At 42.8% G+C, this 25,741-nt stretch overlaps 1 protein-coding gene across 7 annotated transcripts in view; it reads left to right on the top strand.

Moving 5' to 3' along the window:
* The window catches only part of PLCB4 (phospholipase C beta 4), a 524,177-nt gene that overhangs the window by 454,953 nt on the left and 43,483 nt on the right, over positions 1 to 25,741 (top strand). For 6 of the 7 annotated variants that reach the window (XM_077485485.1, XM_077485487.1, XM_077485482.1 and 3 more), the window contains 2 exons: positions 14,482 to 14,597; positions 18,449 to 18,524. The exons of the other annotated variant lie outside the window; for it this stretch is intronic. In XM_077485485.1, coding sequence (XP_077341611.1) covers positions 14,482 to 14,597; positions 18,449 to 18,524 — 192 coding nt within the window. The remainder of the gene's footprint in view (positions 1 to 14,481; positions 14,598 to 18,448; positions 18,525 to 25,741) is intronic. 7 annotated transcript variants of the gene reach the window in all.

The raw sequence follows: 25,741 nt of genomic DNA, 5'->3' as shown, positions 1-25,741 counted from the left end.
AGCCTCCGTCCCGTGCCTTGCCTCCTTGCCTCCGTCCCGTGCCGTGCCTTGCCTCCTTGCATCCGTCCCGTGTCGTGCCTTGCCTTGCCCCCGTCCCGTCCCGTCCCGTGCCGTGCCGTCCCGTGCCCTCTTCGTCGGCGGCCATTGTAAAGTTCAAAAGCTGCGCCGCCGCCTTCGCCTGTGATAGGCGGAACACTGAATTTCCCAGCAGCCTGTGTTCCGCCTATCACAGACGTCGTATCATCCTCGTCCGTAGTACGAGGATGATACGATGTCCGTGATAGGCGGAACACAGGCTGCTGGGAAATTCAGTGTTCCGCCTATCACAGGCGAAGGCGGAGCCGGAGGCGCGGCTTTTGAATAGAATGGCCGCTGTCTGTCTGCTCGACACGCTGATCGAGCGGGCAGACAGCGATGACTCGAGTATAAGCCGAGGGGGGCACTTTCAGCCTCAAAAAAGAGGCTGAAAATCTCGGCTTATACTCGAGTATATACGGTACTTCCTTTTTAAACCGGCCTTCACTTCTCTACTTAAAGTGGTTGTAAACTTCAGACAAAAAAAAAATGAAAAAAACCATTTCCCTCTATAGTGTGTACTTTTTGTACTCTAGTGTGTCTCAACCCAGAGCACTAAGTGTCATTTCTGTCTGCTGCCTCCTACCTCTGCTATCAGCATGAGTTGCTTCTGACAAGTTTTCTTGACACCAAGAGAAAAATGGTGACAGGGGAGGGAACTCCAGCTGATTGACAGTCTCAGCTCCTCACTAAGCTCTGCAGAGTGTAATTTCATCTCCCCCCCCCCTTTTTTTTTTTTTTAAACTCTCAGACAAGCTGCATGAATTCAGTTCTTCGAACGTCTGTAGAAAGAAGACAGATAAACAGGTACAACTTATGTAGGAGGATTTCTCGAGCATGTGCAGACCACCGCCAAAACCATTCCTGGTCATGCACAGGGGATTTGGCAACATGTGCAAGATCTCCGTGGGTCTGCGGAGTCGTTCCTCCATGTGAACAGTTCAGTGCTGATTCTAATATAGATCTGTGAAGTCACAGTCCATTCAAGTTTTATCCCGCGTTAAGCCCTGATAAAATGGGAGCGGTGTTACCCCCGAAATGCGTTGACTGTTTTTATATGACTTCTTAACCAACAATTAAAATGATCTTGCATACTTTTATTCGATTTGAGTGATATTGTAGCAGACAATTTGACACTAACAGACACTTTTGACACTTTGTGGGAACCAGCGACAGTAATACAGTGATCAGTGCTAAAAATATGCACTGTCACTGAACTATTACTATACTGTTGCTCAGTCATGTTGGAACAGGAAGGGGTCATCCCCTAAACTGTTCCCACAAAGTTGGGAGCATGAAATTGTCCAAAATGTCTTGGCATGCCGACACCTTAAGAGTTCCCTTCACTGGAATTGAGGGGCCAAGCCCAACCCCTGGAAAACAACCCCCACACCATAATCCCCCTCCACCAAATTAATTGGACCAGTGCACAAAGCAAGGTCCGCTGCGCGCCCCCGGGGGCGGGCATCGCGGCGATCGTTGTTGCGGGGTGTCAGTCTAACACCCGGCAACTACGATCTCGGTAAAGAGTCTCTGACGGAGACTCTTTACCATGTGATCAGCCGTGTCCAATCACGGCTGATCACAGTGTAAATAGGAAAAGCCGGTGATCGGCTTTTCCTCACTCGCGTCTGTCAGACGCGAGTAGAGGAGAGCCGATCGGCTGCTCCTCTGACAGGGGGGGGGTCTGTGCTGATCGATTATCAGCACAGCCCCCCCGAGGATGCCCACACTGGACCACCAGGGACGCCACCAGACCACCAGAGATGCCCAGGACAAGGTATGCCACCCTAGACCACCAGGGATTCCAGTCAGTGCCACAATGGATGCCAATCAGTGCCCATAATGGATGCCAATCAGTGCCCACAATGGGCATCACTGATTGGCATGCATTATTGATTGGCACTGATTGGCATCCATTAGTACAATATATTATAATACAATGCCGCCTATCAGTTCCCATCTGTGCCGCCTATCTGCCCATCCATGCCCACCTGTGCCGCCTACCCATGCCCACCTGTGCCGCCTACCCATGCCCACCTGTGCCGACTAACCCATGCCCACCTGTGCCACCTATCCATGCCCATCCATGCCAATCCGTGCCAGCTATCAGTGCCAATTTGTGCCACCTATCAGTGCCCATCCGTGTCGCCCATCAGTGCCACCCATCAGTGCCGCCTATCAGTGCCACATATCGGTGTCCATCAATGCCACCTCATCAGTGCCACTTCATTGGTGCCACCTCATCGGTGCCCATCAGTGCCGCCTTATCATTGCCCATCAGTGTAACCCCATCAGTGCCCATCAGTGAAGGAGAAAACGTACTTATTTGCAAAGTTTTGAAACTGAAACAAAAAAAAACATTTTTTTTTTTCAAAATTTTCGGTATTTTTTTATTTGTTTAGCAAAAAATAAAAACCGCAGAGGTGATCAAATACCACCAAAAGAAAGCTCTATTTGTGGGAAAAAAATGATAAAAATTTCGTTTGGGTACAGTGTAGTATGACCGCGCAATTGTCATTCAAAGTGCGACAGCGCTGAAAGCTCAAAATTGGTCTGGGCAGGAAGGTGTTTAAGTGCCTGGTATTGAAGTGGTTAAAGGATAAACGCTGCTTAATCATAAGAGCAGAGCCTTGTATACCAGCATTGTACGTAAAACGAAGGGACTGAAAAGGTCCTTCTCACGCAACTTATAAGGTCTAACTGAACATCACAATAGCATCTGACGTGTTTCAGGGGACATACCCCCTTCTTTAGCTTTACTCTGAAAAAGAGGGTCCCCCAAAACACGTCAGCTGGTATTATGATGTTTGAACCTCATGAGTTCTACTGATAAGGTTCCTGTTCCTGTTTGAAAGACCCTTTGGTCCCTTGGTTTATGTCCAGTTCTGTTATCCTATTTGCTCTTGTTAGTATGTACCCTTTTTGTCCTTAAATAAAGTGCTTTTGATAATGCACTAGGCCAGGGGGCCTCCAGATTTTCTAAACGCAGGGCCAATTTACTGTCCTTCAAATTTTAGGGGGGCTGGACAGGAGTAGAACAGGAGTAGAAAATGTCCTGGTGTCAGTAGGAGTAAATGATGCCCCATCTTTGGTATTAGGAGGAAGAGTAGTGTCCCATTATTTGTGTCAGTGGGAGGAATAGTGCCCCATCATTGGTGTCAGTGGGAGGATTAGTGCCCATCATGGGTGTCAGTGGGAGGAATAGTGCCCCATCATTGTTGTCAGTGGGAGGATTAGTGCCCATCATGGGTGTCAGTGGGAGGAATGGTGCCCCATCATTGGTATCAGTGGGATGAATAGTACCCCATCATTGGTGTCAGTGGGATGATTACCCCATCATTGGTATCAGTGGGAGGAATAGTGCCCCAGCATTGGTGTCAGTGGGAGGAATAGTGCCCCATCATTTGGTGTCAGTGGGAGGAATAGTACCCCATCATTGGTGTCAGTGGGAGGAATAGTGCCCCATCATTGGTATCAGTGGGAGAAATAGTGCCCATCATGGGTGTCAGTGGGAGGAATAGTGCCCCATCATGTGGTGTCAGTGGGAGGAATAGTGCCCCAGCATTGGTGTCAGTGGGAGGAATAGTGCCCCATCATTGGTATCAGTGGGAGGAATAGTGCCCCAGCATTGGTGTCAGTGGGAGGAATAGTGCCCCATTATTTGGTGTCAGTGGGAGGAATAGTGCCCCAGCATTGGTGTCAGTGGGAGGAATAGTGCCCCATCATGGGTGTCAGTGGGAGGAATAGTGCCCCATTCTTTGGTTTCAGTGGGAGGAATAGTGCCCCATCATTGGTGTCAATAGGATGAACAGTGCCCTATCATTGGTGTTAGTGGGAGGAATAGTGCCCCAGCATTGGTGTCAGTGGGAGGAATAGTGCCCCATTATTTGGTGTCAGTGGGAGGAATAGTGCCCCAGCATTGGTGTCAGTGGGAGGAATAGTGCCCCATCATGGGTGTCAGTGGGAGGAATAGTGCCCCATTCTTTGGTTTCAGTGGGAGGAATAGTGCCCCATCATGGGTGTCAATAGGATGAACAGTGCCCTATCATTGGTGTTAGTGGGAGGAATAGTGCCTCATTATTGGCATCAGTGGGATGGGAAAGCTAGCAAAGGGGCTTCACCCGGCCCCAGGGCCATAGTTTGGAGACCGGTGCACTAGGCCTTCGCACCCTTTTGTTTGTTTGTACAATTGTTTTGTCGATTCCCAGATCCTAAGAGGGCCGCATCGCCGTTAAACATCCCGGTCTGGGTTGAGCATCGACAGATACAACCTGCGGCAATCGGTTTGGTTCTTCTTGAACCCCCCCCCCTCCCCCCCAGCTCTACCGTGTCAAGATAATAGCTTGTCGTGCTCACCTTATACCTTATATGAGGTTTCTGTAGGTCAAATCTGAAAATACTCCACCCCCCCCCCCCCTTTTCTTTTTTTGTCTTTTTAGTTTATTATTTTAACACAATATCTTGCTAAGAATCAAATATTTTAAATGCCGTATTTTCCTGGCAAAATCATGTAACAGTCTGGAGATGCTTTTAGGAAAAAAAAAAAAAAACCACGCGAACTCCATGGAAAATGTGTTTTGAGGGGGAGAGAAGTGCTGGCTGTAGATGGCGGATGAGTCACGGCTGTGGGTGGAAATCATTACAGCTTAATAAGGGGCAGGAGATGACTTTTATCTGGGAACCACAGAAGCCTTTTCTATTACTGCCATTATGATTGAAATGACATAAATTGGTGCAGTGCATCGGTAGAGATCACAGGTCCCGGCACATGTGTCCCCATAGAGCAGAACCGTCTTCTCGTCTGTTCATCGTCTGCCAGCGGCACGTTGTTGTTGTTTCTCCTTTTTTTTGTTCTGTAGATTTCTATCAGTTGTTGTTGTCACGCTGACAGAGGGTCCCGAATATGAACATCTTTTATTTTGCAAGATTACAATGCCAGAGATAATAAATATATAGTAGAGGAGTGAAGACAGGGCCGTCTTTAATATTGATTGGACCCTGGGCAATCATTTTCTTGGGCCCCCCCCCGCCATGCAATTTCGCTCTCCACCTGCTCTGAGACATACAATAAATAGCTACTGGACTCAAAATCAGTTTACTGTATCAGATCAGAGAGCAATTGCGATTGGTTGCCAGAGGTTACAGTATATCATTACCGCTTACTGACTGGTTGCTAGAGGTTACAGCACACATATGGCTCACTGATTAGTTGCTAGAGGTTACAGCACATGATTTCTGCTTGTTGATTGGTTGCTAGAGATTACTGTACAGTAATACTGCTCACTGATTGGTTTCTAGAGGTTTCAGCACACCATCTCCTCACTGCCTGCACATCATGGACTGGGGTGGTGAATGGACCCATCAATAGACAGAAAACTCCAAAGGATCCTAGAACTCCGCGGATCAGTGGCAGTACTGGGGGGAGGGGAGGGTGTGACCAATGGCGATGCTGATTTTTTTTTTTTTTACTGACTACCAAAATAAAGAGGAGTTTCAACACTGGCCACCAATGTAATAGGGGTGTACACTGACCACTAATGTAATAGAAGCATTCACAGTAACCACCAATGTAAGGAGGGATTTACACTGACCACTAATGTAAGGGGAGCATTCACACTGGCCAAAAGTGTGAATGAAAGGATTCTACACCAAGCCCTAATGCAATGAGAAGATTTACTGACCACCAATGTAATAGGGATGTACACTGACCACTAATGTAATAGAAGCATTCACAGTAACCACCAATGTAAGGAGGGATTTACACTGACCACTAATGTAAGGGGAGCATTCACACTGGCCAAACGTGTGAACGAAAGGATTTTACACCAAGCCCCAATGTAATGAGAAGATTTACACTGACCACCAATGTAATAGGGGTGTACACTGACCACTAATGTAATAGAAGCATTCACAGTAACCACCAATGTAAGGAGGGATTTACACCGACCACTAATGTAAGGGGAGCATTCACACTGGCCAAAATTGTGAATGAAAGGATTCTACACCAAGCCCCAATGTATTGAGAAGATTTACACTGACCACCAATTTAACTGAGACATGTGGCCTGCGTTCACATGTGTGTGTTGGGAACACATGCAAAATCGCGTTCCTGAAACCACAGAAATGTTTTGCCCTTTAGCAGATACATAGCAGTGCCTCTGCACCCCCAAACCTCCCCCATCCTCTCAACACCAACCATCCCCCCTTTAGCTCTACCTGCCTCCTCTGCTCATCTTTGCACCCACCTTCCTTACCTCCATAAATCCCCTCCTTGCTCACCTGTGCACCCCAAACTGTAATTCCTTCTCTGCCTACCTCTGCACACCCCACACTACCCTCCCCCCACCACCAATTTACTTACCTTTGCAGAACAGGCTGATGGTAGGCTTAATGACCACAGGTGCAGGCAGGACTTTCAAGTATGCCCCTCCCCAGTGTCCAGCATTCAGTATAGGTGATGGTAGATATGACCTCAGGGGAGCATGATATGCATAAGAATGCCACCTTTATTTACATATCAATGCTGCAGGATGCTGCTATTTACATATAAATGCCGGTTATTTACATGTAAACACAGGGTCTGCAGGTGAGTCATCCATACACAACAATAGGGCAGAGCTGGGCAGCATTAGTAGCAGCACCTCACACTGAGATATCAGGACACAGCAAAGGACTAAAACTTCAAGGGACAAGGGAATTTAAACCAGGATAGTTGGCAAGTATGAGGCAGCTGCTTTGGGCCCCCCAACAATGCAGGGCTCACTGCAGCTGCCCCTTTTGCCCTGCCTTAAAGACAGCCCTGAGTGAAGAACATAATCAACTGCTTAGGTTGAAGGGAGGTTAGGTGTTGTCTATGTCTTCTTTTAGGTTGCTATGATTTTAGGTAATTTTGGACTGTTATGGTTCAAGCTGAGCACCAGTAATTAGTAAAAATGTACCCTTGCGGGGGGACCTCGACTCACTAAGTCTAGGGGTACCTCAATCAGGAGTAATATTTACCTTACGCCCTATTCTGGCAGGCTCCCTTGATCTATGAGCGCGGTCCCACGCTGCCTCCCTTCTAAGGCAGTCCAGAAAGCAGTCACATTCCTGGTTCCTCCACATACAATGCAGGGTTATTAGCTTTTTACTGTAAGTGATGACGCAGAGGGACCACCCACAGCATGGAGATTCTGGGAGAAGAGGAGGGTGCCGGAACTGGTCATATCATCGGGGAAAGTAAGTAATACTGGTCCTATGCTACGCTTTCTTCTCTAGGGCACTCCAGGCCATGGTTGCATTCCTGGTTCCTCCACCTACAATGCAGGGTTAATAGCTGTGTACTGTACATGATGGCACCAAGGGACCACCCACAGCTTGGAGCTTCCAGAAGAAGAGGAGAGCAACGGAACTAAGCAAATCAAGGGGTAAGGTAAGTAATACAGATCCTGTGCCTACTCTCTCTTCTCTAGGGAACTCCAGGCCATGGTTGCATTCCTGGTTCCTCCACCTACAATGCAGGGTTAATAGCTGTGTAATGTACGTGATGGTACCAAGGGACCACCCACAGCTTGGAGCTTCCAGGAGAAGAGGAAAGCAACGGAACTGAGCAGATCAAGGGGTAAGGTAAGTAATACAGATCCTGTGCCTACTCTCTCTTCTCTAGGGCACTCCAGGCCATGATTACATTCCCGGCTCCTCCACATACAATGCAGGGTTAATAGTTGTGCACTGTACATGGTGATGCCAAGGGATCACTCACAGCTTGGAGCTTCCGGGAGAAAAGGAGAGTGCCGGAACTGGCCAGATGAAGGGGTAAGGAAAGTAATACTGGTTCTGTGCCTATTCTCTCTTCTCTAGGTCACTCCAGGCTATGGTTGCATTCCTGTTTCCTCCACATACAATGCAGGGCTAATAACTGTGTATTGTACGTGATGATGCAGAGGGACCGCCCACAGCTTTGGAGCTACCAGGAGAAGAGGAGAGTGGCAGAGCTGGCCAGACCAATGGGTAAGGCAAGTAATACTGGTCCTATGCATACTCTCTCTTCTCTATGGCACTCAGGGCCATGGTTTCATTCTTGGGTCATCCACATACAATGCAGGGTTAATAGCTGTTTACTGTACGTGATGACGTCGGGGAGAAGAGGAGAACACTGGAGCTGGACAGACCAAGGGGTAAGGTATGTTATAATGACACATACTGAACATTCCTATCCATCTATTGGACGGGGACATTCAGTTTGATGACAACACTGTTATTATATGTTTTTATTGGAGTGGTTTATAATCAATTCGGCACTGTGGGGGGAGGGCTGCGGGATCGTAAGGCTTGATTCACACTTCTGCAATCCCAAAGTTTGTGCAACTTTCTTGCGATTTCCCTGTGACTTTCTTACGACTTGCTTGTCACTTCCTTGCTTGAGACTTTTGTGTTTTTATGTGTATTTATATTTAACATTGCAGTCTATGACACTCAAATCCCTCCAAAGTCACACGAAAATAAAGTAGTGCAGGAACCTTTTTTTTTTTTTTTATTGCTGCAACTCGAGTCGCATTGATTAAGGCGGCACCCATTGAAATAAATGTGTTTTGACTTGTCATGCAACTTTATGTGTTGCAGCTTGAACTGGGGGTTATAAAAGGCTCTGCAATGGGAGTAAAGGGCCCCAGGATCAGGGGGAAGGGCCCTCGGCCTCGGAGGGAAGGGGGGCCCCAGGACTGATAGAAAGGACTCCGGCATTCAGGGAGGCACTTCATGGTTTCTTGCATCAGGGCCCTGAAGGTTCTGGTTACACCGCTGATATTGAGGAAATAATAATTTTGTACTAGCGGAGGATCATCAAAAATAGTTTATGAGACTTCTTTCAGCTTGGTACAAAAAGTTTGAGTAGAATTTTAGTAGAAGATCGGGGGACACAAGGAGGTGTAGGAAAATTACATAAAAATTATAATGAGAACTAGAATTTTATAGACACCAGTATGTCCTGGAGTGGCAATTAGACTTGTGCACAACGGAAAATTTTGTTTAGTTTCGGTTCGTTGTCATTCGTAAAATACATCATTTCGTTCTGTTATATTCGTTATATTACGTTAATACGTTTTCGGATAATTAGTTATTATTCGTAGAGTGTCGAATTCATTCGGTCGTATTTGTTGAAATTCGCTATTTATGTATGTACAGACATTCGTGATAATGATTCGTAGTTTGGAAAGTCGTTTGTTTATTGAATCTTTCGACACACACAATGACAACGTCTCTTCTCCTCGGCTCAAATACAATACAACACCCTTCTCACTCAGTCCTCATGAATGCACTTTGCCAGCAATCCATCCTGCGGCACAAAATTAATTAGCTGATTGGACTATAAGATTTACTTTGAACCTACCTTTTGTTTCATTAGATCTTTAAAGAATTACCAAATCATGTCGAATTCAATCGAATGAATTTGTTATATTTCTTTTGTATTCGTTGTACTTCGTTCTATTTTTATTTGAACATTCGTATGCATCCGAATGTCCTAAAGATGCAAAATTCGGCCGAATTTCGATAAGTTACGAAACGAATTGCACAAGCCTAGCAATTAGCAGACCCCTATGGTGAACTTATGGGTTGCTGTGGGAGTCATTCTGCCACTACAGGAGATCCTGGGAATCAAAAAATATAGTCTGTTCACAGATAAAGCTTTTGGATCCTATAACATCATGCCTAATAGGAATCACATAATCCCATTGAAAGAGAAGTAAATATGGGAAATCCTTAGATGTAGCGTATAGAGGACTCAAAATGGTGGAGTGGAATTTTGAATTTATGGAGAGAATTCAACTATTGCAAGCAAAAGGGCTGAAATCTGTCTTGGACTCTTGAGTCTGGATGGAGGTCTTGTTATGCTCATGCGCCAGTGATTGAAATATGGTGACCTCCACACCTTTACCACACTGATAATTTCTTTCCTAGCTGTTTATTTGGGAATACCACTGTCTTTAATGGCCTAGGACCTCTTTTAAGAGGTCACATAATTTGGAGAACTAGGAATTTGATATTTGTGATAATGTACCAGATCATGAACCTTGATGATGGTTTTTGAAATACACGCTACAAAACAGGAAACAAGATAACCATTATAAAACCCTATTAGGCAGAACTTTACAAAGTTAAAATGTACCTTCTCCTTTTTTTGCTTTCGGTGGAGTTACATGGGTCCATACCTGAGTAGGACAGCTTTGAATTTGGCAACTGGAAAAAAACAAAAAACACTAGGGCCGCATTCACATGTGTCTTTGTGCATTAAAGGGTGGTACAGCCTTGAGGTATGCTAGGAAAAAATAGGCAGGTGAATTTTTGTTCATGGACATATGTAGAGGGTCCATGGAAAATGAATGGGCATATTCAACGTTTTATTGGCACTGGATGTCAAAAGAGATACATCCATGCACAACATGGACATTTAAGGAAAAAAAAAAATGTATAAGCAGGGTGGATACAGTATATATTTTAAAGCAGACAGAGTTGCTTTCTGTTCTGGGCTTCTGCTCATAGGTAGTGCTGGGTGCAGGATTGGTAACATTCTGCCCCAATACTTTCAGCACCGTAAAGGTAAGCCTGGTATTTTATTTATATATTTTTTTCCACATTTGCATCAATAGTAAGTTGAAAGTGTCAGGTTTAGAGGAACAATACCACAGCCAGAAGGGCTTGGGTAGTTTAGACAAGTTAAAGATGCTAAGGGAATGTTCATTTAAGCATATAGAACCTGTTCAATGAAATAGTTTAATGGCAAGGCCAGTGTTGAAATAGCTATTAACACCGCAGAGCAGTCTTTCTGAATCAGGATTCAGTGGAACGCTTGGGTCCCTCCAAACTTTGAGGTTCCTTGACCATGCAGAAACTACTGACTCTCAGATGAACAATCACCAACACCAATGGTCTTATTTAGCTAATTGTAAGGGGAGGGAATTCTTCCCACTGACCTGAAATTTAAGGAGCATTCTTTTCACTGACCACCAATGTGAGGAGCATTTTTACCACTGACCACAAATGTAAAGAACATCCTTACCACTGACCACAAATGTAAGGAGCATTCTTTCCATTGACTACCAATGTAAGGAGCATTCTTCCCACTGACCACCAATGTAAGGGGTATTCTTCCCATTCGCCACCAGTGTAAGGAGCATTCTTTCCATTGACTACCAATGTAAGGAGCATTCTTCCCATTGACCACAGATGTAAGGGATTACATATGTGGTCAATTCTTTAGCTAACTGTAAGGGGAGGGAATTCTTCCCACTCACCTGAACTTTAAGGAGCATTCTTTTTACTGACCACCAATGTGAGGAGCATTTTTCCCACTGACCACAAATGTAAAGAACATCTTTACCACTGACCACAAATGTATGGAGCATTCTTCCCACTGACCACCAATGTAAGGGGCATTCTTCCCACTGACCACCAATGTAAGGGGAATTCTTCCCACTGACCACCAATGTAAGGGACATTCTTTCCATTGACCACAAATGTAAGGAGCATTTTTCCCATTGATCATCACACTAATGTACTGTGAGCTGTAGATTATAGTAATTATTAGCAGGGGATCTCTGATCCCATAAAGTTTTTTCAAGGTTTCCCCAATAGTAAAAAGGTTGAGAAAGACTGCTATAGAGTATTTCCATTGTGCAATGATCCTACATAACCCTCTTTTAATCCAGGGCCCCAGTGGGGAGTTCTTACCAAGATCACCTCCCTTCTGCCAAGGTTACAAATGGGTCTCTCATGCTATAAGGGCTCTCCATTGCTTTTACATAATGGAGAATTCAACTGAAATAAGACATCTTTCATTGGCCCCAACATCTATTCCAGGAACTAGGGCTAGACAAAGATATAATAAGGCAACTTGGCTTTTGGTCTTTAAAGCGTCTTTCATGAGAGCTACTTTAATGCTCCATAGTTACCATTCTTATGTTATAACCAGACTTACAATGGGGAAGAGTAGATAGAAATGTAACCTTTGAATTTATATGGCTGGGCAACATAGACACTTATTCCATAGACCAGCCATTCTTAATCTTTATACCAATGAGGAACTCTTGAAATAACTTTCTGGTCTCAAGGAACAACTGCTAAAAGTGACTATATCTACATCGCATGATACATTAGTGTGATGGCCAGTGGTAAGAATGATCCTTTCACCTGTGGACATTGGGAAGGATTATCTCATTACAGATAGCTAAACATATCAATGGTGTGAGTAGGAACTTATCTGAGAGGTGGAAATTGCTCAAGGATCCCCTAGCAATCTCTGGAGGAACCCTAGGAATCCATGGAAACCTGGTTGAGAAACCCTGCCATAGACTATTCTATAAGACCCTACAGCAGGTATATGCAATTAGCGGACCTCCAGCTGTTTCAAAACTACAAGTCCAATCACGCCTCTGCCCTTGGGACTTGTAGTTCTGCAACAGCTGGAGGTCCGCTGTAACGGCACCCCTAATATAAAGGGGGTTAACGTCGTTTACGATGTTCCCTCTCCTAGACACACATCCACTCGCTACCAATATCCACAGCTAAATGACCCTTTCCTATAGGAGCCGACCCCTCTGGCAAAAAGACGAGACACACTCTGTCTCTTCTGTAGTAGGAATGACTTTATTATTGAGAAACATTGTAACTTTATACACAATTCAAGGCACATGCTTTAACATGAACAAGGGCCCAGCTCCACCCACACATCCCAAGACTCAACACCTCATCCTGACGTCTGCTAGGCTTCAAACGATCCCACCCAATACACATCTTTTCACAAAGGGTTGGCAGCCAGTCTGTCTGGCACTTTACAATACACACAAGGAGAGACTTAAATGAACAATAGAAATGCAAAACAATTTAATTCCTCACAGCAATGATACTTAACCCCCATATACAGTATACATCCAATCTATATACAATGTATATACAGCCTTGAATATGGCTATCACAGACCATATCGGGGGTTTCTTTTATTCACCCTGTGTCCAAAGTGACCCCACTGTCACATCCGCTAATTGCAAATCCCTGCCCTATAGTAATTCATCCACTGCTTTACTTCCAACAAATTCTACTTATACCAGTCTTTCTAAACCTTTGTATCACCAAGGAACCCATTAAATAACTTCTGGTCTCAGGGAACGCCTGCCAATAATTAGTATATTTTTATTTATATCTCTCATGGTGGATTAGTATGATGGTCAGCGGGGACAATGCTCCTTATTTTTGTGGTCTTTGGGGGAATCCCCACCTTACACATAGTTAAAATGGTAATTCTTGTCAATGGTTATTGTTAGAAGTTTTTGAGTTAATCAATATTTTAAGTGATAAAAGTTTCTGAAAATATATGTACGGTAATAAGTATGGTTTCTGAAGGTCACAGAACAACAGAGAGTACAGAGAGGAGTGGTTTTGCTGAGTAGGTATTTCTATTATTGAGTTACTATGTCAGGACAATGGGTGGAGTTATGCTACTTACCTATAGACTGAACCATATTAGGTATATATGCAAATATGAGTGTTATTAGGATATGCTGACATAACATCATGAAACAGTATAAGAATGGAGGAGGATTATGGAGAGGGGAGATCGGTGGGAAGAGAAGGAACGCTATACTTTGAAAATGTAACACCAGAAGTACCACCTTAGAAGCCAAAACCATGCCATATGTTACCTTCAATTTCTACTCCTGAAAGTACGTTCGAAATGCCTTGGATGAAGACATACATATCTCTGCTACACACCCTTTAGGAGAAGGGATACTGATTCACATATTACACAAAGACTTTGCTATTCATCAAGTAACGCCCCTGTGAGTATAGTAGAATACTAGAGTAATATGTATTTTACTGGGAAGTGTAGAGTATGTAGAGTTTCCACTACATTTACGTTTTTACTACCTACTCACTTTTTTTCAGTTATGTAACCAAGAAGCAAAATTTGCTCAAGGAACCCATAGCCCTGGGGGTACCCTAGGGCTCCACGGATCTGTGGTTGAGAGAGGCTGACCTATACTGTCCAGTCAGCTAACGCAACCTTTGTTTCATTTATTCTTTGAACCACATTAACATAAAACTGCTTAGTAAATCACACACGTTACCATGTTGTACATTACATTAAAGCATCTTTCGAACTTATTTTATTAGAACACATCATTCATTTTGTATGTGGCAAATAAGGTTTCATTGTTGATTATTAGGTAGTCGGTATTAAGAAGAACCTATTTTGAAAAATGGATGAAGTGTAATTTTTGATGGCTTTTTCCTGGAAATAATGGAATGTAACAGCAAGTCCATCTGGAGTGGGTCAGGAAATACGAGTGAATACAGAATGTTCCTCTGCATCAAGTGAACAGACAAGTATTGTGCTTAATTGTCTAATCAAACAAAGCTCCTGTTTTCCAGGAACACAGCGCTATGCAGAAGGTACACTGCACACAAGTTGACAAAATAGTGGCCCAGTTTGATAAGGAAAAGTTGACTCTTGAGAAGAACTTAGAAAAAGCGATCAAGAAGAAAGGGTAAGAGCAGCTAATAAACAGAAATCCAAATCATACATACAAAGTCATTACAAAATAAAAAAAAATAAAAATAAAAAAAAACAGAGTTATGTAGGGTTTACTAAAGTACTTTAACTTGAATTTAAAAAAAAATTCATGCAGGGCTTTACAAATTGAAATGACGGCTTTTGAGTTTGGCCATAATAACACAAAAGTTTGACTTTGACACTGCGCTAGTTTTAGTTTTGGATAAACCAACTCTTTAATTTAGCACTGTGTCGCTCGATAATAATGGCAGTTCCAAGATTAAGTCTGTAAATCTTAAGTAAATCTAAATCTTAAATCTGTAAGTCTTCGAATTTTGGTAAATTATACATTGGCTGTTTGTTTTTTTTATTATCCAAAATTTAAAGTTTAACAGTCATGCACTGCTAATGCATTTTTGCAGTTGACTATAGCCACTATAATTTGTATAAATTATTTATTATTTTATTGTTATTATTATTTTAATTATTAGTATTGTTATTATTATTTATTAATATTTATTTATTATTATTATCTATTTTATTTTAAGCAGTCAAATAAAGAAGAATTCCAGGTATGGCTATTCTACGAGGGGAGGCCAATATGTTCTTATCCTCACCATGATCTAGATGTGCTAGGGATCTGAAATTTTGCAGGTTTATAGGTGGATATCTTAGTAATATGTGTGTCAATGTTTGTTTTTGTAAGTTGTGGTGAATTATAGTTAGAGCCAAGAGAAATGGAATAGGCGTCATGCCTGACCACATAGTTACATACATAGTTACATAGTAAGGTTGAATAAAGACACCAGTCCATCCAGTTCAACCTGATTGAGTGTGGGTGCGTGTCTACAATTGTCCCTATCCCTGTACATTGTGTCTCATTAAGATGCTCCTCCTATTATAGATATTATTTATTTAACCACTTACAGACCGGACCATTTTGCTGGTCAAAGACAAGACCACTTTTTGCGATTCGGCACTGCGTCGCTTTAACTGACAATTGCGCGGTCGTGCTCCCAAACAAAATTGATGTCCTTTTTTTCCTACAAATAGAGCTTTCTTTTGGTGGTATTTGATCACCCCTGCGGTTTTTATTTTTTGCGCTATAAACAAAAATAGAGCGACAATTTTGAAAAAAACGCATTATTTTTTACTTTTTGTTATAATAAATATCCCCCAAAAATATATGAAAAACATTTTTTTCCCTCAGTTTAGGCCGATACGTATTCTACATATTTTTGGTAAAAAAAATCGCAATAAGCTTTATAGCATTTTATTAATAATTTTTTATTATTTTTTTTTTTCACTAGTAATGGCGGCGATCAGCGATTTTTATTGTGACTGTGACATTGTGGCGGACACATCGGACATTTTTTACACATTTTTGGGACCATTGTCATTTATACAGTAATCACTGCTATATAAATGCAGTGATTCCTGTGTAAATGACACTGGCAGTGAAGGGGTTAACCAGTGGGTGGCAGTGTAGGGGTTAAGTGTTCCTAGGGGTGTGTTACTAACTGTGGGGGGGTTGGGCTTTCATTTAGTGAACACTGATCTCTGCTCCAATCACATGGAGCAGAGATCAGCATCACTAGTTGCTAGGCAGAATGGAGAAATGCTGTTTACATGGCATTTCCTCCATTCAGCCGTCCCGTGAGACGATCGCGGGTATGCCCGCGGCGATCAAGTCCGCGGGTCCCGCGACTGGACTCACGGGGGTCCCGACCAGTGCGGAAGCGCGCCGCCAGCGGCGCGCTCCCGATGGCAGGGCGGCATTGAAGATTGGACGTACATGTACGCCAATATGCCTGCCCGTGCCATTCTGTCGACGTACATCGCCGTACGCTGGACGGGAACCGGTTAAGGTACCCATATAGCGCCATCAATTTACGCAGCGCTCCACACATACATCGCACACTCACATCGATCCCTACCCTCAAGGAGCCCACAATCCAAGGTCCCCAACTCACATTCATATACTGGGGCCAATTTTTTACATTGAATACCGAGCCATGATTAGGTTCCTCCATCTTCAAGGGAAGTCCATGACGAGATGTCAGCTGTGTATGGACCATGGATGAAAGCTGAGTATATCTATATGATCCTGAGACTAAAGAAATTAGTAAAACATGGAAATATGCTTCATCACCCACCCCCAAAAAGGCTAAGGCGCAACATTCATCTATTAATCACGGCTCTGTATTCAACTTTGTCCGGCATAACACCTACTTCATTGCTCTTGGCTCTAACTATAATTCACCACGACCTACAAAAACAAAAATCGGCATGCATATTACTAAGATATTCCTCTATAAACCTTCAATTTCAGATCCCTAGCACATCTAGATCATGGTGAGGGCAAGAACTTTTTGGCCTCCCCTCGTACATAGTTACATTAGTCCAGCTTGGACCGGTGTAAGTATGCATATACCATACCTGGCTGATGCCCCTCAAAGCTAGAAATCACTGTAGTAAATGCCGCTACATGAGTGATCTCCACTGGCTTCCAGGTCCCATGCCAAGCGGCTGCTCTGAATACAGGAGGCTGTATTCAGGGGATGCATTGTGTTTTCTCAATGAATGCAAATTGTTTTCTGACCGGACAAGGTTGAGAGGTGGGGTGGTGACGCCACGCTCTGCTGGCTTCCATCATTCAATCATGTGGAAGCAAAAATGCTGTTTTTTTTTTTATCTTCCTTGCATGTGATTGGGTATTCATTATTCTTCTCAAAGTGAAATTTCACCACCTTCACTAAGCTCTGGGGGTCAATTCCCTTGAAAAGAGCAACTTCCCTTGCAAAGTGAACAGCTGGGACACAAGTGGCAATTTTTTTTTTAATAATACATTTTTAAATAATAATTAAACAGGTTTATATAGTCATCCACGTAAAATAAGTAAAATATTATAGAGTTTTATTGTTATAAAACAACCATTACTCATTTTTTTTATGAAGAACTAATACAGGTGTATAATGTTTTAATAGCTTTTCCTGGCGCCAACGTGGCAGTATGCATGTGGTAGTATGCTGCCATGGAATGGCGCCAGGAAAGGAAAATTAAATTAAGTATTTGATACAATTTTCCATTTTCCTTGGCGCCATGCATTGGCACCAGGAAAGAAAAATGACCTAAGTATTTATATTATTATAATATAATTTATTATATTATTTATATTATAATAATTATAATAAAATATTCATATATATTTATATTAAGTATTTGATACAATTTTCTGTTTTCGTGGATGACCATCCAAGCTTTTTTTTTTACACATTTTCCTTACAAATAGTATTTAAAAAGACAATAGTCTCCACCGTTTTTTGTTGAAATAATTATATACTGACAGATCTGTATACCATGCATAGCTAGCAATATACACATCCCTTTTCAAAATATACTAGGGGTTTACCTATTCCCTACTCTATACAAAATGGGGGGAAAAAAAAGGTATGGCTTTAGATACACTTGATATTTCTCAATAACATGGAAACATTTAATTCCCTGCAAAATCTAACATGGCAAAAATAAAAAATAAAATTACAGTTCATTAATAACTACATAAATAAAAACCAAGTTTGATAATACGTGACTTAGTAATATAAAAATAATATATATTTAAAAAAATTAATAATTAAAATATTAGTCTTTTTTTTAAGTTCCATGCCAGAGATTTAGTGGACTTCCCTTGCTGTTTTTACATGTTCAGAAATCAAGGCTGTTGGTTAAGTTGCTAACATTTAAAGAAATACCTATTGATGTGGTTGTTAAAAAAAAAAAAAGAAAAGAAATAAAAAATTCCGGGGAGAAAAAATATCTAACTCTGGAACATATTTTGCTGTTTAGAGGAAATAGCTGTGTTGAAATGAAGAAAGAAACAGAAAATAAAATTCAGGTTTTAACTTCAGATCATAAATCCAAGGTAAGAAAATGTCAACCATCATTCACCTTAGCTTCTCATTTCGGATCTTCGCACGCTGATCACTCGTTCTTAACATGGAATTAAAACTAACTGCACTGAAAATTCGGCCGATCTTGAAAATGAAACTCCCATCACACAGGTGTAAGGGCAGTAATATTTAGACACCCATACCTTTATTCCAAGGGAATCTTTTTTAATAATTTTTTTTTCACTGTAATCACTCTACTATTAAACCGCAAAACAGTTTTCAATATTGGAAATATTTTTAAAAAAATACAAGAATTTTTTATTTATTTTTTTGTAATTTTTTTTAATTTGTAATTTTTTTTATGTAAATTGGATTGATTAAACAATTAATTCGTTAAAACTATTAAAGTCTGTATATTGAAAACTGATAGCGGCTTTTTTGTCATCTAATTTTTCTTTTCTGCTTGATTTGAATGGCATCCATTAAAGCTTTTAAGAACTTGGTGGTGTGTGTTTGTTCTCCGCGCTTAGTGATGGTGTCGGTTTCTATCTCTCACACCGTGTGGCCATAAACAACATCTGTGGTTTATTTGTTTTATGCATGCAAATTTATCTTTGGTGATTATCTGATGATTAGTGAAAATGTTTTTTTTTTTTGCTGGTTTTCATGTGAATTGAAAGAAAAAATGCAGTTTAAAGGGAGTCTCCTTCTATCTTCAGTAAGTTACCTGAAAAAAAGGCTTGATATTTTATTTCTCTGGCCTAAAAACACCCTTGTTCTTAGGGTGTGCGTTAATGCACAAATGTCGAGGTGCATTGTGGTAAGGCAGGCCATTTTTTTATGAATGGACTGCCAACAAACTACAACCAGGGTGCCAAACTCAATTTCATCAGCATTATGGTTGCCCTCAGAGGGCCGGTTGTATCTGTAAGACTAAAAAAGGCAATGGTCCTTTAGAGGTTAACACATGAAGGAGAGGTTTTGTGGTAAGGACCGCTTCCTCGAGAGGAGTCAATCATTCTCATCCGGAGTAGCCAGCAATTGGTTATAGCAGCACAGCAGGGGCACCCGAAGGTAGTCCGCCCCCCCCCCCCCCCCCCACGGCGAACACGGGGAGGTGCTTACAAGCCTTCAAATCTAATATGCTTGGAAAGCCAATATAGCAACCCGGGGGGTTAAAGATACTCTTTAAATTCTACATGTCCTACAACAATAAGGGCGGCACAGTGGTGTAGTGGTGAGCACTCTCGCCTAGCAGTAAGAAGGGTCACTGGTTCGTATCCCGACCATGACGCTACCTGCCTGGAGTTTGCATGTTCTCCCTGTGCCTGCGTGGGTTTACTCCGGTTTCCTCCCACAATCCAAAGACATGCAGGTAGGTTAATTGGCTTCTGTCCAAAATTTACCCTAGTATATGAATGGGGACCTTGGATTGTGGGCTCCTTGAGGGTAGGAATGGATGTGAGTGTGCAATGTACAGGGATAGGGACCATTGTAGACACTCTCTCGGGTTGAACTGGAAGGACTGGTGTCTTTATTCAACCTTACTAACTATGAAACTATGAAACAATTCCAGCGGAGGCAAAACCAACTGGTTCAGCTGCTAAACAGATACATAGAACAACTTTGGCCATCTTCTTGAACTGCTGATGCCCGACTTACAGTTTCAGGACACGGACTATCTTAAGGCAGTATCAAAGCACTAAACATCTCAGTTACGCTATGATATCTGATCATCGTCTCTTATGAGACAAATCTACTAGGACATCTTTCATCTTGAGATGAACGGGGTGTTCCCGTTCCAGCCATTTGAGGGTTCTAGTGTCCATTCCCAGTGGTTGGCTATACAACACAAGCCCATTTGACTCAAGCAGCATACGCTCTGGTGGGTTCAAATGTTCTGGTAAGCCTCCTAATTTGCGGTGGTGTTACTCCTCACTTTAGCCATACATCCTGGTTCACTGGTGGTATATTCACAGGAAGTTTGAACCACATTTGCAACATTGCTATTTTGATTTTTGTCACCTTGATTTTTCTCGGACATTTATCATTATTACTTTTTTATATTGTTTATCACAGTTGCAGATGTTTTTTTCCCCCCATTAAATAAGGTGTGATTATTTGGGTTCATTGTCCCTTGTTCCATATATGTGTCACGTCATGTTTTTTAAGCGCTACACTATTTGTCTTCTGGTGCACTCTAAGCCCCTATACACACGGTCGGAGATTTCCACAACCAAATCTGTCGGATTTTGCCCGTCGGATCTTGTCCGAAACTGTTGCATACACACGGTCGGACAAAGTTGGCGAAAAATCCGATCTTTCAGAACGTGATGACGTAATTTTGTTACGATGGGACTACAATCAGGCTAGTAGCCAATAGCTTTGATGTAGGAATTTGATCTGAGCATGCCTGGCACTTGGTCCGATCAAAATTCTCTACACATGATCGGAGTATGTCCGACTGGCCCAGTTGGTCGGGAAATATTTCCAACATGTTGGAAAATTGGGTCCGACGGATATTCCCACGGAATCAGTCCGATGCATACCACACACAGTCGGATTATCCGATGACACGGTCCGATAGGACACATTCCGACGGATTCTCCGACCGTGTGTACAAGGGCTTACATCACTGCGCACCCCCCTTACCACTTACCGTGTGCTGCTGCTGGGAAGAAGCTGGGGGTGGAGCTAGGAAAAAGAAAGTGCAGGGTCTGGAGGAAGACAAGAGGAGGTTAGGAGTCAGCAGCTGAGACCAGGGAGGCGGAAACTAGGTGGTGCTACAGCTGCAACTAGGTGGTGCTTCCTTACATCACTGTGCAACCCTCTTACCACTTACCGTGTGCTGCTGCTGGGAAGAAGCTGGGGTGGAGCTAGGAAGAAGAAAGTGCAGGGTCTGGAGGAAGACAAGAGGAGGTTAGGAGTCAGCTGCTGAAACCAGGGAGGCGGAAAATAGGTGGTGCTGTGGCTGCAGAGAGTTGCGCAGAATCCTTAGGAGGAGTCCTGTCATCCTCATTGCCGCCGACTGCTGAGACAGGGGGGCAGAGACAAGCCCTCTCCATTGCTGCTCAGAGGAAGCGCAGCATCTGGCAGAGGAGGTCTGTCTTCTGGGGTGCCGCAGATGTAGGAGAGGTGCGAGGGCCACATGAATTAGCCTGGAGGGTCAGATTCGGCCAGTGGGCCTTGTGTTTGATACATATTCACTACAACCATTGAAAAAAATCACCGCCAATGGCTCAGTTCTCTCACCTCCCCAAGCGGAGTGCTGCTGACTATCAGTCTGCAGCTTTCCTGCTCTGCTTCTCCACGCTCATTGGAGTACTGAGCTGTAGAGGGGTGGGTAGTGGCCATCTCAGAGGCTCTCTGAGAGGCTGAGACTGCCATCAGTCCAGGCAGCTGGCAGATCCACACTTCCTAAGACAAGATGAAGCGCTACCTCGACTTATTGCAGTGACGGACTTCAGCCCGCTTTCCGCTAAGAACAGGTCACAAGAGTGCAAAACAAATTGCACTCCTGTGACCCTTAGGGGAAGCCCAGTCTAAAAAGCTCAGGCTGGACTTCTCCTTTAAGGATTTGTCCAGGGAACTGTCCAGCATCCTAGGTGGCTTAGCAAGAAGAGACATGGCTGAGCAGAGTTTACAGGTTCAGACCCGGGTCCTGACACAAGCTAATAACTGACCCATTTATTGATTAGTTCCTGGTTCTGAAAAATGTATGCCGAAACTTCAGAGAGCATGAGTCGGTGAAGTCACCTGCATCCTTTGGGAATATCTCCTAAACACAGCAAGTTTAGGAGATATTCGGTGTACCATACAATAAGAAAAAACACATCACGTCATACATAACCCCTACACTGCCCCCTAGTGGTTAACTGCATTACTGCCAGTGTCATTTACACAGGAATCAGTGCATTTAAATAGCACTGATTACTGTATAAATGACAATGGTGTCAAAAATGTCCGATGTGTCCGCTATAATGTTGCAGTCACAAAAAAAAAATCGCTGATCGTCGCCATTACTAGTAAAAAAAAAATATTAATAAAAATGCTATAAAACTATCCCCTATATTGTAAACGCTATAACTTTTGCGCAAACCAATCAATCGCTAATTGCGATGTTTTTTTACCAAAAATATGTAGAAGAATACGTATCGACCTAAGCTGAGGAAATTTTTTTTTATATATATATATATATATATATATATATATATTGGGGATATTTATTATAGAAAAAAGTAAAAAATATAGATTTTTTTTCAAAATTGGTACTCTATTTTTGTTTATAGCGCAAAAAATAAAAACCGAAGAGGTGATCAAATACCACCAAAAGAAAGCTCTATTTGTGGGGAAAAAAAGGACACCAGTTTTGTTTGGGAGCCACGTCGCACGACTGCGCATTTGTCAGTTAAAGTGACGCAGTGACGAATCGCAAAAAGGGGCCTGGTCCTTTGGCTGCAAATTGGTCCGGGGCTTAAGTGCTTAAGTAAGCTTAAAATGCAGTATCTAAACTTCTGTTGGGTTCCACGTATCAGGGGTAAGGCATCAGGAAAGACTAGAACACACCTCCAATTACTGTAGAGAAGAGGATGATTCAGGGTTTGTCTATTACCAACTCTCAATAGCAGTATCATTTAAAATGCAAACAGAACATTATCCTTGCCCCCTTGGACAATCCTCTAGAGCAGTGGTCTCCAAGCTGTGGCCCAGGGGCTGGATGCAGCCCTTTGCTTGCTTTCACCCAGCCCTTGGGGCACCATTTCATCCTCTGACACCAATGATGGGACACCATTCTTATCAATGACACCAACAATGGGGCACAGTTCCTCTCACTGACACAAAAGATGTTGCAATGTTTCCACCCATTGGTGCTGGGACATTTTCCACCGCCGCTGGCCACGGTCTGGACCCTCCTAAAGTTTGAAGCTCTTGTTTAGAAAGTTTGGAGACCCCTGCTCTAGAGGATTGTCCTACATGGACTGTAAGTCTAGCTATGTTTATCGGGGGCAGACAAGACCAACCAAAGGTCTCACACCCTCCTAAAGTCTGAAGGACAGTAAACTGGCCTGTTGATTAGAGAGTTTGGAGACCCCTGCTCTAGAGGATTGTCCTACATGGACTGTAAGTCTGGCTATGTTTATCGGTGGCAGACAAATCCAACCAAAGATCACACAGCTTCCTAAAGTCTGGAGGACAGTAAACTGGCCCTTTAATTAGAAAGTTTGAGACCCCTGCAGTAGAGGATTGTCCTACATGGAGTGTAAGTCTGGCTATGTCTCATCAGTGGCAGACAAATCCAAGCAAAGGTCCCACACCTTATTAAATTTACTAGAGAATCCACGAGACATGTAAGTGGCCTTATCAAGTGGTATAACAGAATTTATTAAAGCTTTCCAGAAATTCAGAGTAGATAGATTTCCATGTCAATACAATGGCCTCCCTGGCTTAAAATAGAAGCAAGCAGGGGAGAGTCTTTGTTGCTGTGTGAAAGGTCAGGGAACCAACCAGTACTAGAAAACAATATTTTACTTTCATCGGGATGGGAATTGTGGTCAGAGAGAAAATAAATTTAGTGACTTTGGACCAAAACTTTCAGATCTGTGAGCAATGGGGGTAAACCAGGGATAGATATTATTTAATCTATGTGACGTCAAGTAGGCTTTGTGCAACAATTTAAATTGGATCAGTCTATTGCTGGCAGCAACCAGCTGAAGGAAGGGGTATTCCCATACTTCCTCCCAGTCTAACTCATCCATATCTGCCACATCCACTCTCCATTTGGATTGAAGCCCTTTCAGGCTATCATGAACAGAGGTCATGAAAAACTTACAGATATTGGATAGGGGTTTACCAAGAGAAATGTCTCTCAATAAAGATTCTAACTCAGAGTAGATACGATCCAATGGAGAAGCTCCAAACTGAAAGTGGTATGCATGGAGGAGTTGCAGATAGCTACAGAAATGGGAGCTGGGAAGTCCAAATAGTTGTTTCAGCTTAATAAAGGATGCTAGGGTGCCTCCTTTGCAGATATGACCAGGAGATTGGATCCCCCTGGACGCCCAAACAGGCTCTGGAATCCAATTAAATTCCAGCAGAGTAGGGTTGAGCCATAGGGGAGTGTTATGAGACCAGCAATTGGAGGTGGAAGAGTTTTTGGATACAGTTAAGTGCTATGCTTTCCTAGAGAGGGTAAGGGTAAAGGGTGCCTATACGTCTCTATACAAAAGGTTCCTTAAGGATTCATAGGATCCTAAATATGCCACCTCCAAGACTACAAAGGCAAGAACATTTTCAGAAATTACCCAATTGTGTGCGTGCATGAGAAGAGCCGCCAAGTAATATGCATGTAAATTCAGGCCTCTTGATTGAAAAATTATTGATATAATAAATAGCCAAAAGATTATAAGTGCCCCATCCCACATACACTACATACAAAAAACATGATTTACACATGTGGCAAAAAAGTTGGAAAAACAGGCAATTAATACATTTTACCACCATCCTGACTACCTACCCACAGGTTTGTGTACACCAGTGTTTCTCAATTCCAGTCCTCATGGCCCACTAACAGGTCATGTTTTCAGGCTTTCCATTATTTTGCACAGGTGATTTGATCAGTTTCACTGCCTTAGTAATTACCCCAGGTGTTTCATCTGAGGGAAATCCTGAAAACATGACCTGTTAGTGGGCCATGAGGACTGAAATTGAGAAACACTGGTGTACACTGTCACAGCAGTATCGCAGTGTGGCAATTTTTACACCGCATTAAATGTTTGGCAAGCGGTGCCACATGCAAAGCATGTCCATTGAGGTCAGAAACGTTGGGCTGGAAGATCTCTTGGGATTGGAAAAAAAAGCCCCAGGCATTCAGGAAGTGGCTGTATCACCTCCTGAATGCTTGTAAACCAGGTCTATATATCTCTGAAATGCAATCCACTGCAAAGTGTGTTTAGTACCATCATATGTTAACGAGGCCTAAAAATCATGGTCATATGATTTCTTCAGTCCTCTTTATAGCAAGAGAAATTTTAATTCCACGTGATAGTAAATTAATGTATAGCACCACCATGGGATAGGCTTGAGTTATTGCTGTTGGTAATGCCAGGGAAAACACTGAAAAGTCCCTTGCCTTCATTCATTAAGTTGTACCAATGCATCTGGGACAGTTAGGTCATGGGGTCATGCAAGCCATGTGATTACATCATAGACCCTAGTCTTAAAGAAGAAGGAGGGAGGAGATTGACTACTG

The sequence above is a fragment of the Lithobates pipiens genome, unplaced genomic scaffold (genome assembly GCF_037356315.1).
Source record: "Lithobates pipiens isolate NorthernLeopardFrog02 unplaced genomic scaffold, aLitPip1_a1.2 Scaffold_18, whole genome shotgun sequence".
NCBI lineage: Eukaryota > Metazoa > Chordata > Amphibia > Anura > Ranidae > Lithobates > Lithobates pipiens.
The sequence above is the reverse complement of the archived record's forward strand: the minus strand, read 5'-3'. Positions and strand labels throughout refer to the sequence as shown.